The sequence below is a fragment of the Elgaria multicarinata genome, chromosome 1, assembly GCF_023053635.1.
Source record: "Elgaria multicarinata webbii isolate HBS135686 ecotype San Diego chromosome 1, rElgMul1.1.pri, whole genome shotgun sequence".
NCBI lineage: Eukaryota > Metazoa > Chordata > Lepidosauria > Squamata > Anguidae > Elgaria > Elgaria multicarinata.
In genome coordinates this window covers 205,987,096-206,002,594 of record NC_086171.1, presented here as the reverse complement: position 1 = coordinate 206,002,594, position 15,499 = coordinate 205,987,096, and the positions used below count along the sequence as shown (strand labels likewise).

The window sequence follows — 15,499 nt, the reverse complement described above, 5'->3', positions numbered from 1 at the left end:
CTACATTGGTTTGATATCACTTTGTCTCCCCCCAAATAACCCTGCAGGTTGTAATTTGGTTAGGAGGTGGAGAATTTAGTTAAAGGCCCACAGGAGTCCTCCCAGAACTGCAGTGGTGTCCTGGAGAAAGGAAACAGTAGTTAAAACAGTTAAGTTCTGTAGATTTATCCATATAAGCTTCATTGGCATCCTTCTTGCTCACCATCTACAAGCCAGTTAAAGCAGAGTGCTTCCACTTAAGATTGCTTACAGCCTGAGTCTCTGCTATCAGCACGTGTGGGGTGCATGTGCCTTGCATGAACATTACACCTTTGGAAAAGCCACCTGCATGTATGTTGATTTTGCACACCCACATAAAGATGCAGGTCTCCATCTATGTTCTACGTCAGCCTACCCCCAACCCAGTCCCCTCCAAATGTTGTGAATGTCAATTCCCATCAGCCCCAGCCAGCAAGGCCAATGGTCAAGAATGCTGGGAACTGTAGTCCAAAACAAGTTTCTGAGGGCCTTTGGGCAAGATGACCTCAATGCGCCCCCTCCTCGATGCACCTCCTCTACCTTCTGACTGCCATTGTCACCAGCTGCCCTTAGAATCATAGAACAGTAGAGTTGGGAAGCGGCCTATAAGCTAGGGTGACCATATGAAAAGGAGGACAGGGCTCCTGTATCTCTAACAGTTGTATTGAAAAGGAAATTTCAGAAGGTGTCATTTGTATGCATGCAGCACCTGGTGAAATTCCCTCTTCATCACCACAGTTAAAGCTGCAGGTGCCCTGCCCTCTTTTAAATCTGGTCACTCTAGCATAGCTCCTGCAGCTTTAACTGTTGTGATGAAGAGGGGATTTCCCCAGGTTCCCCATATATACAAATGACACCTGCTGAACTTTCCTTTTCAATACAACTGTTAAAAATACAGGAGCCCTGTCCTCCTTTTCATATGGTCACCCTATATAAGCCCATCGAGTCTAATCCCCTGCTCAATGTAGGAACCCACCTTAAAGCATCCCTGACAGATGGCTGCCAGCTGCCTCTTCAATGCCTCTGGGGTGAGAGAGCCCTAGGTCATGGTTGCATTGATTCTCCTCCTCCTCCTCCTCCTCCTCCTCCTCCTCCTCCTCTGTCTGGGCTACCATTTACTTGCTTGAGAGGCAGAGTGGCAGTGAGCAAGTAGGCATGATAATCTCAGCCTGAGCGAGAGGCATCCTCAGGGGTCCAAAGGAAGTGAGGCAGGTGGCTACCAGGAGGAGGGCCTTCTCTGCTGTGGCCCCCTGGCTGTGGAATGAGCTCCCTAAGGAGGTTCTCTTGGCACTTACATTATATTCTTTTAGACGCCAGGCGAAGACCTTTTTATTTTCTCTGAATTTTAACAATCTTTAAATTAATTTTAACTTGGTGTTTTAAATTTGTATTTTTAAATTTGTATTTTTGCATTGCTGCTTTTATATTGTATTTTATATTGTGGTTTTATACTGTTGTTTTATACTTTGAATTGTCTTAAGTTTGTAAACCGCCCAGAGAGCTTCAGCTATTGGGCGGTATAGAAATGCAATAAATAAATACATGAATAAATACGTTGATATGGCAAAGGGGAGCAAGTCGGTGGAATACTACTGGGGTGCAAGCCCTTGGCTGGTGCCCAGTCATGCCTACGCTTGACACCTGCCTGGACCAAAACATTTGGAGGGCAGCATATAGTGAAGGGATTATATACTTAAGAACATAGACATTGTCGGTCTTGACCATTGGTAGTCTCCAGCACAGGCCGCTCCCATCACAGTGGAGGCTGGTGGCTCCGATTTCGGTGGGGCTGTAAACCCATTCTGAGTTTCAGTCAGAACCAGTTAGAACTCTAAAGGAGCTATCCAAGGTGGTGAACTTATTGGGGGGGATAGATTTCAGCACCTTGGATAGCTCCTTTAGAGTTCAGGCTGGTTTTGACTGAAACCCAGAATGAATTCACAGGGGCTGATCTACACCAAGCAGGATCTAACACTTTTAAAACAGTATGAAAATGGTATATGTAATGTAATGTGTCCTGGGCCTGAACAGTTGTCATAACCCTTATAAACCATTATAAGCAGTAGTGTAGATCCTGCCCCAGTGAAATCGGAGCCACCAGGCTGCACTGCCTGCTTGTGTATTGCATCCATGTAGCTGGAGATTCTGGGGAATGGGGCCTGGGGCCTTCTGCAGGCAAAGTATCTGCCCCTCCACTATGCAATGCACACATGCGGGTGTTGGACATTGGGGATGGGGTAGAATCATAGAATCACAGAATAGCAGAGTTGGAAGGGTCCTATAAGGCCATCAAGTCCAACCCCCTGCTCGATGCAGGAATCTACCCTAAAGCATCCTTGACAGATGGTTGTCCAGCTGCCTCTTGAAAGCCTCTAGTGTGGGAGAGACCACAACCTCCCTAGGTAACTGGTTCCATTGTCATACTACTCTAACAGTCAGGAAGTTTTTCCTGATGTCCAGCCGGAATCTGACTTTGTGACTAAGAAAGCCCAAAGGAAGCTTTTGAGGGGAAGGAGATGAAGAGTGCAGTGGGAATAGGGATTTTGCCAGGTCACCCAGCTGTCTTAGAATATCAAAAAGGCACAAAGGGTTCAGGAAGATACCTGCAGCCCTTCCCTCCCATATATAAATGCCACTTTGGGCATTGGCTCGAGCTGCCTGGCCTCTTAAAATTGGGAGGAGACAGTGATTTTTGTGACCCACCCAGGGAGCTTTGGCTATTGGGGAGTATAAAAATGCAATAAATAAATAAAGTGGAGCAGGATTGAAGTCCTGGGACTTTTTGACTAGCAGGGATGATGACATCATCTGCTCCAACCGTCCCACTTGGGGGCTCATCAGACAAGCGTTTTATAGCACACTTGTTACTGGCCGCTCACGGCTTTTCGTGGGGGCTTTTGGCGACCACATCTGTCTCCCACGCGCCTTCTGCTCCTTCTGCTCATTTTCCCATCACCCACCGAAAATCCAACTTTGGGGCTGTAACAGAACTCACTGCCATTTCCTGCTGTGTGAAGGAGAAGCAGCATGATAAAAATGCCCACCGAATGGGCCATGTGGCCGTTGGTTCCCCGTGTGAAGAAAGAGGAAGCTGTTCGTCTCAGCAGCAGGAGGCAAAGCGGTGGAAGGGAAACACAATTTCTCCCCTGGGTCTTGTTCTTTCTTGAGCTTAGCTGAATTCCTCCCTGTAGCCGGTGGGAAAAAGGATTTCCCCAGCAACAATTTATCGTTGTGAGCAATCCCTGTTGAAATGCAAAGTATGTTCGGGTAGCTGAGCCTTGAATGGGCAATTATGACCCAAGAGCGTTATAAAAGACCTTCTCTTTGGGGAGATGAAAGTGGCTAGAACTGGTTTGTCCATATAGATCAACACAGCTGCCTGCATCTTGTGAACCGCCCAGAGCGCTCCGGCTATTGGGTGGTATAGAAATGTAATAAATAAATAAATAAATAAATAAATAAATAAATAAATAAATCTTTGGACTCTCCTTGGAGGCATGGCTGTAGGGACAGTCATGATGAGCATCTGCCAGTGGAGGCCGGTGACTCCGATTCCGGTGTTTCAGAAAGAACCAGACAGAACTCTAAAGGAGCTATCCAAGGTGAGGAACCCATTTTGGGAGTAGTTCCAACAATTTGGGTACCTCCTTTAGAGTTCTGGCTGGTTCTGACTGAAACCCAGAATGGATTCGCAGCCCCACTGGAATCGGAGCCACCAGCTGTAACTGGTGCCTGCACTTCAAAATCATAGAATCATAGAATAGTAGAGTTGGAAGGGGCCTATAAGGCCATCGAGTCCAACCCCCTGCTCAATGCAGGAATCTACCCTAAAGCATACCTGACAGATGGGTGTCCAGCTGCCTCTTGAAGGCCTCTAGTATGGGAGAGCCCATGACCTCCCTAGGTAACTGATTCCATTGTCGTACTGCTCTAACAGTCAGGAAGTTTTTCCTGATGTCCAGCCGGAATCTGGCTTCCTTTAACTTGAGCCCGTTATTCCGTGTCCTGCACTCTGGGAGGATCGAGAAGAGATCCTGGCCCTCCTCTGTGTGACAACCTTTTAAGTATTTGAAGAGTGCTATCATGTCTCCCCTCAATCTTCTCTTCTCCAGGCTAAACATGCCCAGTTCTTTCAGTCTCTCTTCATATTTCTTATGTTCACTGCTCTGGAAGCTGTTTCAGATATGAAGTGGTAAACAAATTCTGTAAATAAATAAATAAATGAAATGAAATGAAAATGCTGCTGGATGTGTGTAAACCTGGGGTCCCCTGAAGCGGCACCCTGGATTGTGGCCAGTCCGGACTGCAGTGAAATCACGTCTTCAGCGAGTAAAATCATAACAGATAGGCAAACGGTTCCCTCCAGAATACTTTTTTTAAAACCACATTCCATTATCAGACACGACACATTTCAAATGCTCGTTAATTTACAGAAATTGCATTTTATAGAAAATATGATACAATGAAATATAAAATGCGCAAGGAGCATTTTCAAAGTCTATAGACAAAGGAGCTTGCATTATAATACGGTCTTTTAACAACATCCATTTGAAATACATTTCTCCGCGCTCATTCCCCCTCCCTTCTCAACTTTCAAATGAGAATCAATTTGTATATTGACGAAAAAGAAAAGAAAAGAAAAAGATCAACCCCTCCCTTCCCTGGTGGAGAATCAAAAACCATTTCCCGAAAACTGTGCACACTCTTGGATTTAAAGGAAATAATATCTAACCACGCCTACATTTTTTCCTCTTAAACCTGCTGCAGAATAGTTTATAAAAAAAATCATCATAAATAATCCAAGTTTTCATAGCACAATTAAGTGGCTCGTAATCCATTAAATGTGTTGGTTTTTTTTTACATTACATACCCATGCAATCTAAATAATTGTACAAACATTAGACATAAACCTCACTAGTCCAAATCATTAAAGGGGGAAAACACTGTTTTTGAGAGAGAGAGAGAGAGAGAAATACAGAATCTAGATGTTTTTTTTTAAAATACTGACCCTACATATAAACTAGGTAGTATGCTACCCTTGATAATAGTGAGGTTTTCATTAGGATGCAGCAAATAAGTCTGGCTTAATTGTCAACATTTAAGCACATGAATCACAAGAGGCTCATCTAAACCAAGCAGGATATTCCACTATGAAAGCAGTATGTAAAAGGCATATACCGCTTTTATACCACTTTCATAGTGCTGTATCTTGCTTGGTGTAGATGTGTCCTGGGCCCCAACACTTGTCAGTGCACTTCAGTACCACTATAAAGCAGTAGTGTAGATCCTGCAGTGCACTTCAATACCGCTATAAAACAGTAGTGTGGCTCCTGCCTTTTATATTCCGCTTTTATACCACTTGCATAGTGGAATATCCTGCTTGGTGTAGATGAGCCCAAGGTCTCCATTTATAACCCTGGTGGTCTTCTCCTATCCAATAGGCATTGATTACAGATAGAAGAGCCGACCCATCAGGATATGCATGGAGTGGTTTACATATAGTTGCTTCAGTTTGGCTAATGATATTCCAGAGATGCTAATACTGTAGGCCCAGGATGGCTAACAAGTGGTCAGTGGGCCCCTAGATGTTTTTTTTTCCTGGCACCTGGTAGACCTACTAAGTTTTTATCATGATGTGTATATGTCTGTTGTGTGGGTGGGGTTGCCCACCCATTGACACCGAAGGAAAAAAAATCTTGTGCAAGTTGTAAGAAACATAGCTCAGCCATTTTTCAATATTTCATCTCTCTTTGGGTTTCATTTCAAATGTTCCAACTAGGCTCAAACGCCAGGAACGCCCGAACTTTGAAACCCTTGGTGTCATCTTTAATACAGAGCATGACCACATGTGGGGTGGCCAGTTTGGGTGGAGCAAAATGCACTTCTGGCTCCCAGATTAGTCTCCAGTAAAGCACAACCCCCCCCCCCACTCCCAAATGCAGAAGAAACAAGTGTTCCTCCTTGGGGATGTTATTAGCATGGGGAGCCTAGCGCTAAGATACATGGTTCCCAAAATGTGAACTGGGTTTTACTAAGGAAGTGCAGGTGGTTCCCACAGGAAAAGCAGTCTCTTCTTCAACTCCATCCAGTTGATGCCATATGAATTACGCAGTTGCCTTATAAGGACTCAGATCGCACAGTGTAGTGTCTATTCTGACTGGTAGTAGTTCTCCATGTTGTCATATAGATGTCTCCTCTTGAGAAGCTGTTAGCTGGAGATGCTGGGGACTGAACCTATGAACTTGTTTGCACAAAACAGGTGAACTACCCTGAGCTATGGGGCCTCACTGTCTATATTAGATTAAGTGAAGGCCTAGTAGCTCACTGCCAGTGCGTTCAAATCGCTGCAGAACATAAGGCTGTGTGCCACATCTTTCATTTTGACTGACAGTTCTTAGGATCAGCAAGGCAATCTCTCTCCCTCTCTCTTTTCTTGGGTATCTTTATCTGATTCATTTACACTTCCTCCTTTATATTTTCCCAGTTACTTCCCTGTCTGAGGGCAAAGAAGGCCCAAGAGAGTCATCTTAATTTTGTCTTAGGCCCACTTTGCCAGTTAGTTTTTGATGGGGTAGAGTTACTTCAATGGGACTTCCTCCGTTGTTTTTGTACCATGAACTATCCTTTTCTGAGGCCTTAGCTAGACCTAAGGTTTATCCGGGGATTTTATTTATTTATTTATTTATTTATTACATTTCTATACTGCCCAATAGCCGGAACTCTCTGGGCGGTTCCCGGGGTCATCCCTGTTCATGTAAATGACACCCAAGATATCCTGGGAGCAGGCAGGGACGACCCTGGGATAAACCTTAGGTCTAGCTAAGGCCAAAATGTTCCTCTACACCGGGCAAGATCCCGCGTTGCCTATTTTCTACTAATGTTAGTTTCCAGTGGGCTATGTGAGAACATGATAAACCCCCAGAATACACCAAAGCTCACCACATGAGAAAAGTCTGTTGAATGTAGCCATACTACAACTACATAAAAATAATAATAATGGGAGAATTCATTGGACCGAGACTAGGATGACTATTTAATCAACCAAATAGGTTATTTGGGATAGGAATAGTATTGTGCAATTCAAGAGGTGTTAAGAATCCTTGCCACAGATCCTAAAGGCGACCACTTGGGTTGTGCACCGTATAACTGATCAGGGCAGCAACTTTTCCAGAACCAACCTTGACTTGCATCTCACTTTTTGGGAGGCATGAACAATGCAAACCTCAAGGACCCTCAGCAGTATCTTTCTTTCGACAATAAAGTAGCATACTAAATATGTGGTCAGGTGAATCCAGCCATTAGATTATTCATTATGCTCTATCAGTCAGCGTGTGCTTTTTAAAATTAAGTTTATTGGTTTTCCTTGCTAATATCGTTGAATCGTAGAAAATTCTACTCGACGAGTGTATCAGCTGTACCGAAGCAATAGACCATGTACACAACCATTCCAGGCTGAAGACCTAACTAGTCTTACCTTAAAAATCTGAAGATAATGAATGATATATTCCCAGTCAGATCATAACTTTTGCCGGGTCAATTCCTGTTGGTGAAATAGCACGCAAACTAATTTCAAGATCCAAAAGCACCTGTTAATATGGCACTAAAATTGGTCCATAGCACTTGCTCCTTTACTAATTTTGTAACTCTTCGAAACAGAGACAGGCGATTTCTTGATTGAGTTACTTAATGACCTTCACCCACCCACCCACCATAGGGCTTAGTGCTAGATTTTGATTGTGCTTAACCACACCCACTTGCCATGATATGCTCAGAAGGGGTGAAGTTTCTGGTCAAATTAACATAGGCTACAAAACAGGTACCCTGGGCTGTACATAATGTAACTCAGGATCATGAAACAGAGGTCAGGACCCACGCAATATGGTTCAGAGAGCCACGTGGGGCCTGCAGAATTTATACTACCAGCCAAAGCTTTAAGAACTCTGATAGCAAAGACTGCACAGCTGGCCTGAAATCCTTCCTTCAGTTGCTCACAGCTCTGTAGTCCTAATATTCAATCAGAATTCCACATTCGATTGATCATGGTGAACGTTCTGATAGAAACACATGGCCTAATCATGGTGGACAGGATTCAGCAGGTGGAGGGAACTTTTTTTAAAAAAAGCAAGAGAGAAAGGAAAGAAAGGAAAGGAAGAAAGAAAGACAACTCTCACACAAAAGCAGCCTTTGGTCTTGTCATCATTTACTGTAGGGCTTATGCAAGGTCTTTTGTGTTGTACTCACCAAAGGCTTACCAATGCTATAGATCTATGCAGCTACATCACATGTGACCAGGTCACAAGAGAAAAACCAGGTCAATATTTTGCATCGGATAAACAATGAATTATATATACAACAGGTTTACTCAGTTCACCATTTGCTTAGGCCAAAAGGTAGCAGTTTAGAGTTTTGTTGTTGATGATGTACACTAAGCATCTTGTTTATTTAGCAGTCCCCCCACCCACAAACAACTCTCCCACTTTTTTTTAGAAAAAAGGCCCAAAAGAGAAACCATTCCAAAGTTCCTGTTTTTCGTTAATTCCTTTCCAGCTAGGACTGGCTTAGGGTCATAGAGTGTGGTGTCCAAGAAGGTGGAAACGTACATTTTTGTTTCTTTTGAACACTCCTGAGATTGAGGGAATCTGATACACGTACCAAAAGGCACTTTCAAATATATATATCTATATATATATTTTAAAAACAGTGCTTCTGTTCTAAGAAATTCAAGTTAAGACAGAGTGCCTTTCACTCCCTTTAGTCACAAAGTGGATAGAACAAGCGATATCCCTGCTGACACACTGGGGGAAAAATAATAATAATAATAAAAAAACACACACAACCGCAGCAGAGACGAGTGTTCATGCTAGACAGCTCAATGTTCTTTAAAAAAGAAGAAGAAGAAGAAAGGAAGGAAGGAAGGAAGGAAGAAAGAAAAATAACAGGAAAAGAAACCTTCTAAATCACCACTAAAAGGAATACAGTCAGCAGAGGATATTAATTAAAAAAGCTGCCACTTCTGTACAGTTCTTTACTTTTTCTTCTTCTCTCCCCTTTTTCACTCCTTCCTTCTTTCTTCTTCATTGTTGGGTTTCTTTTCTTCTCATTCGTCTTCGTCTTCTAATGCTATAGCTTTCCTCATTTTGCAAAACAATGAAGTGAGGTCAATTTAGTCATCCTCGCCGCCCCCGTACATGTCCGCCAGTTTCTTGAACCTTGGCCCCCAGTCATTAAGGTAGTCATAATCTTGGTCTCCGGAGCTTGAGGAGTTAAGCGAGCTGACAGAGCCCGCTGTTGAGCCGCTGCCCTCGTAGTCAAAGACAAGGAGGGAGTCATATGGCGGAGCGGTGGGGTCATTGTCTGCTGCTCTCAAGCCCTGAAATTTTAAAGAAGAAATAGGTTATCTCATACTGGAGGCAGACCTCCACAAGAGCTTGGCTCTGCATTGCAGCGTGAAACACAGAGACCTGGCAATGCTGGTCTGGCTTTTATGGGCAAGTTACCCTCAATGGGCCCACTCTTTCAGTGAGCCTACATGTGGGGGGCAGATTCAAAGAGTGCCAGCTCCCCCATCCACCATGTTGACTCTAACGTCAAAGGAACATATCCAGTGGTCTTGTTCCTCCATGGGAAGGGAAGCTGCTGGTGGCGGAATGGATTTCCCCGCCTCCTTTTGCCCCCAAATCTGCTCTGGAGGAAGGGGACTCTTGGGGGGTTGCACAAGGGGCAGCAGACACAAGGAGGGGAGACATGATAGCACTCTTCAAATACTTGAAAGGTTGTCACACGGAGAAGGGCCAGGATCTCTTCTCGATCCTCCAAGAGTGCAGGACATGGAATAATGGACTCAAGTTACAGGAAGCCAGATTCCGGCTGGACATCAGGAAAAACTTCCTGACTGTTAGAGCAGTATGACAATGGAACCAGTTACCTAGGGAGGTTGTGGGCTCTCCCACACTGGAGGCCTTCAAGAGGCAGCTGGACAACCATCTGTCAGGGATGCTTTAGGGTGGATTCCGGCATCGAGCAGGGAGTTGGACTCGATGACCTTATAGACCCCTTCCAACTCTACTATTCTATGACTCTAAGTTGACTTCTATTTTGTGATGTTGGCTCCGAGCCAGCGTCTACGCCTCAGTTTCAGACGTAGGACTGATGTGTGAAGGTTGAGGAAGTTGGTAGGTCCATGCATCAATTCTACATGTGCTTGTTGTATGAAAAGGGTAGCCATCTTTATCATGGGCAATATCCTAGCTGAACAGAGTGCGAAATGGTGAATGTGAGAAAGAACTGATGCGTTCCGACTGAGTGACGGAAGTGTGCAAATGGTGTTGTTTTGTATGTACCACAGAGGGCAGGAATGAAGAATGTTTACTGATTAAATACTGAGGCGAAGGGTGGGGTGGGGGAGAAGAATCTCAAGAGGAGGAAATAGATACAATAACAAAATTAAATTGCTCCCACATTTATGTATCAGGCTTATGAAATGGATCACATTTTTGCCTCGGAGGAAATAAGGCATCGATTGGTTTGCAAACACACCGTCTCTCTTTTTAATAGTAAAAGGATCAAGTATACAAATCAAAGGGGGGAAAAAAGATTAAATGCGCAGCTTTGGGAACTGCAGGGGGAATGCAGGCTTTTCCGGCTGGCTCAGGTACAGAAGAGAAGCACGAAAATCTGCATGGCCCTGTTTGCAATGTAGGTCTAGCTACTCCTGTAGAACCTCAGTCTGCTGCTGCTGCTATTGTTGAATAATCATAATCATAATAATTTACATAATTCAAGCATTTGCAGCCTTCTGTTTTCGAACTATGCCTACAGCGGTGATTGATGGCAGATATTATCGTACCCATTTGGCCCTCCGCCTGTGTATTTGTGGGGCCCCAGAAATTGAGGATCTGCCTCATTATTTGCTCTTCTGTTCTTTATATTCCAAACCAAGAACTAAATTTCTGGAATCTATCTTGTATCAATTACATTCCAATACCATTTCAGAAAAGATTTTCAATCTCCTGTCTGACACTGACTCCAGGGTAACCCACAAAGTATCTCTTTTTGCCCTGGCAGCAATGAAAATATGGGCAAGATTTATTACTGAGATCGCAGTTGACTGTTCTGGAGATGCTCTTATCTAACTACAGTATTTTATTTTATATATATATATATATATATATATATATATATATATATATATATATAATGTTTTTAATTGTATTGAATTTTATCCTTTCATTATGTAAGATTTATATGTGAACATGTGCAGTATTTTTATATTGTTGTCCTTTAATATTGTATTTATTTTGTATGCGAATGGCCTAAGGCCTAAGCATTAATAAATTACAATTACAAAATTAGAAATACTAATTTTAAAACATGTGCCTAGACCACATGGTAGCAGATAAAAAGCTGAAGATGTGTGGATAAATGTTTGAAGTATAACCCTCGCCCCGTGCAAATGTACAAAGCCCTAAACAACTTGGGACCAGGATACCTGAGAGAGCGCCTTCTCCCCCATCAACCTGCCCAGTCACTGAGGTCATCTGAGGGCATGCTCCTGGTGGTTCCACAAAGAACCATCCTCCCATTGGAGTCTACCAGGGGAAGAGCCTTCAGCGTGGTGGCCCCTCTCCTATGGAATTCCCTGCTTCTGGGGATCAGGCAGGCGCCAACTTTGTATTCCTTTCAGTGCCTCCTGAAACCGGCGTTATTGCAGGAAGCCTTCCCTTGATGACCAGCCATGCCTTACTTTGCATTTTGCATTTCCCCCCAAAAAACAACACTATTTTAATGTGTTTTTATTCTTTTTTTAATTTTGTTTTTATCTTATACACCACTCCGAAATTTTGAATTGGGAGCAGTATATGAGTATTGTAAATAAATAAATAAAAAATAAATTGAGTGCCCATGAAGGGAGCTTTCCACGTGGTTTCAGCAGAGACCTAGTTCTCCACTCCCTCCTTACAGGACAAATTATAGAACTTGGTACCAGATCTGCAATGCTATAAGCTCAGCACTAACCAGGTTTATCATATCTACATGCTTGTCATGAGCTTGGTGAGTTTCCTTTGGCAGTTACCTTCATAACTGGTTCACCGCTACACAAAGCAATAGATTGCCCTCTTTCATGGATGCTATTTATCCCTTACTTAGAGGATTTACATTTGCTGTTGTTAAATTTTTGATTTTATTGGTTGTTTAGATTGCAAACATTACGGTTGGTTTGCCTTGGGCAATCTGCTGGAAAGGCAGCTTAGAATGGATGTGAATAAATAAACAAATAAATTAATAAATAAAGCGGTGTGACATTTCAGAGAATGGTTTTGCGTTGCAGGCATATGATGCACATCTATTGCGGAAGCTAAGCAGGTTGGGCTCCATAACCTGCCTGGATGGGAGACCACTTAGCAGCAATGGCTGGGGTGCAAGGAACAACTTTAGGCTAGGGTGACCATATGAAAAGGAGGACAGGGCTCCTGTATCTCTAACAGTTGCATGGAAAAGGGAATTTCAGCAGGTGTCATTTGTATATAGAGAACCTGGTAAAATTCCCTCTTCATCACCACAGTTAAAGCTGCCGTTGCTATACTAGAGTGACCAGATTTAAAAGAGGGCAGGGCACCTGCAGCTTTAACTGTTGTGATAAAGAGGAAATTTCCCCAGATTCCCCATATAAACAAATGACACCTGTTGAAATTTCCTTTTCAGTACAACTGTTAAAGATACAGGAGCCCTGTCCTCCTTTTCATAGGGTCACCCTACTTTAGGCACACCCAGAAGCTTTGTCTATTGAATGCAGACCACGGAATTAGTGCTCCACACGGGTGCCAGTAAATTAACTGGTTTATTAAGAGGGTTTTATACAGCTCCCTAGCAGGGCTCTTAGTAAAGGCCTGCAGCAGGGTAAGCCAAGGGGACAGTGCACACAGTTAACCCGCTGTCCTTAAATATAATGCACCCTCGGAGCAGCAGACCTCCATGACATACCACAAACTACTTTTGAAATAAGCAAGGGAGTTGAGTCGGTGCAAGGAAGGATGTGTAGAACCTTCACTTCTGACCCCACTGCATTTGCTGCCCGTATCAGCTGCCTCACTCTGCCTAATGGTAGGGCTGGCCCTGGGAGCTAGTATTGCAGTTCTTTGGATCCACACCCATATGTAAGTCTCATTAGAGGAACTCTTTGGAAGGACAGGGTAGAGCTGAAATCAATTAGAATTAATTAAAACATCAATTGGTTCTTGGCTAGCAGACCCCATCTATCTATCTATCTATCTATCTATCTATCTATCTATCTATCTATCTATCTATCTATCTATCTATCTCTACCCATCCAATTTTGTACTTTGTGCATGTTAATTGCATCAGTGGCCCTTGCTGGCTGTACAAGCCTGCAGTAGCAATATAGGGAAGCCTGTAAGAACATACCTCATTAATAAAGTCCCCAATGTCCCCAGGATGGGGGATTACAGGTCTTATGGGATACTGGGGCTCAGCACCAACAGGTCTCTCGTCTACTCGTCTGACTCCATTTGCCTTGTTCAAAACATGATCCATGCTCTCTGGCTGCTGAAGTTGGCTTAAATCATAATCCTGAAACAAATGGAGAAGCAGAGAGTGAGGCTCAAGTGGCTTTGCATTGAAAATCTTCGCGTGACTCTACGCTATCAGGGCAAATAAATAAGCTGACTGGCTCAAGTTCAACTGGAACTGAAGCAGAAAGCTTGCACTATGTGGCATGGATGCCCGTGCCTATTTAAATGTATGTGACTCATAAGGTATTGATCGTTTGGTGGATGGCGTTGAGGAGTACTAGGAGGCCTACTTGGGATAATCCAGCATCTCAGGGTGGGCTGAGCGTAGAAGTGGTGCCCACCTTAAAGGCCACCTTCTGGGCTGTAGTCCTCAGTGAATGTTCCAAGATCTGACCTGGAATTGAGTTGGAAGAGCCACACTAATTTCCCTGAGGGCAATTTTGGCCATAGCTAGACCTAACGTTTATCCCTGGATCGTCCAGGGGTCAAACCTGTTCATCTAGGTGACACACAGGGGATCCAGTGCTCAGGCAGGGGCGAACCCTGGATGATCCCAGGATAAACCTTAGGTCTAGCTGTGGCCTTTAAGTAAAACAAATCCAGACTCCAAATTAAGCCTGAATTGGCATGTCAGGCAATGCTAGGCCTAAACGGAGACATTTTAGCCACTGGCATGAGATAACGTCATAGTTCCTACGATGCCCAGGTAACTATAGTCAATGTAGCACAAACAGTCCTCCCAGACACCTTTGGGATGGCCTCTATTTGTGCCCTGAAAGCCTAAACGGTGTTTGAGACCTATTGAGCCTTGAGTGGACTAGCTTCAATTTGTCCCTTTTTTCGACTGGACATATATTCTGTAGAGTCTGCAGTATTGAACTTTCAGAAACTAGGAAAAACAATTTTGCAAACATTTCAAGTAGAGTGCAATACGCAGCCTATAGACGTTTGAGAATTGTGCCACACCCGGTTTGGGTCTTGTGACTAATGTTGAAATGCAATGCACAAGTAATGATGGGATGGAGCTCTTGGGCTAATTAAGAACTTCTCTAAGTGAGTGATGTATAGCACACTCATGACTGGCCACTCATGGAGGTTTACGGGTTTGTTACATGGTGTCATCAGCATCCAGGACCTCCCCCGTGCTATCCCCAGGAAGTTGCGGGTTTAAAAACCCCAGAGATAATGTGGAACTATCTGGGAAATCACACCATCTCTCTGCGTGTAATCTCAGCATTGTGTTATAATTACACCACCAGATGGCGATGTGTCATTAAAGTGAATTGGGTACATGGAGCAAGCAGACAGGGGAAGTATTCAAGTTCAAAATATGTGGCTGCCTGTGTAATGGCGCTGATCATATCCAAGAAAGAAAGCGGATGCAGAAAGCTATGGTAAGGCAGCACAGATTTTTTTTAAAAAAAAAAATGTAGAGAACCCCTAAGGTACAAGTGTATCGCAAACGACTGATCGCCCAATGGAGTTTCTCTCCTCACCTGGTCTTCTTCTCCACCTCCTTCCTCATCATACTTCAAAATGTTATCTCGAACATCATCCTCGGGATCAATGAGGAGCTGTTTTGTGTGCCGCTCCTTTTCCCTGCGCTTCATCCACACCACAAAAACCAAAACCATGGCTGCAAGAAAAGCAACGCAAGAGACACAGCTGAATAGGGGCGACCTTTTGTGCCTTGTGGACAATCAGCCTCAGACAAAAGGAAGACATTAAATATGCTCGTGCTTTTTCGCTAAATTGATGTTGAGACGGGAGCGGCCGAACTGGAAAAAAAATGAGCGGGCTATTAACATTTGTTTGTGTTGAAGGGTTAAGGACAACGTAAATAGTTCCAGCAGCTGAACCCTGAATACCAGAAATATTTATATATATTTCAATAAAATAAGATGGGAACAAATGAAATACTTTCAAATTCTCAGTATAGTACAGGATACATT

General features: G+C 43.6%; 1 protein-coding gene across 1 annotated transcript in view; it reads right to left on the bottom strand.

Annotated features, from left to right (window-relative positions):
• Window positions 1-9,128: 9,128 nt before the first annotated feature.
• The window catches only part of CDH4 (cadherin 4), a 1,028,403-nt gene continuing 1,022,032 nt past the window's right edge, over window positions 9,129-15,499 (bottom strand). Inside the window, exons 14-16 of the mRNA XM_063146852.1 lie at window positions 15,044-15,183; window positions 13,441-13,605; window positions 9,129-9,388 (exon numbers count right to left, since the gene is read on the bottom strand). Of these exons, the coding sequence (XP_063002922.1) occupies window positions 9,182-9,388; window positions 13,441-13,605; window positions 15,044-15,183 (512 nt within the window). The 3' untranslated portion in view covers window positions 9,129-9,181. The remainder of the gene's footprint in view (window positions 9,389-13,440; window positions 13,606-15,043; window positions 15,184-15,499) is intronic.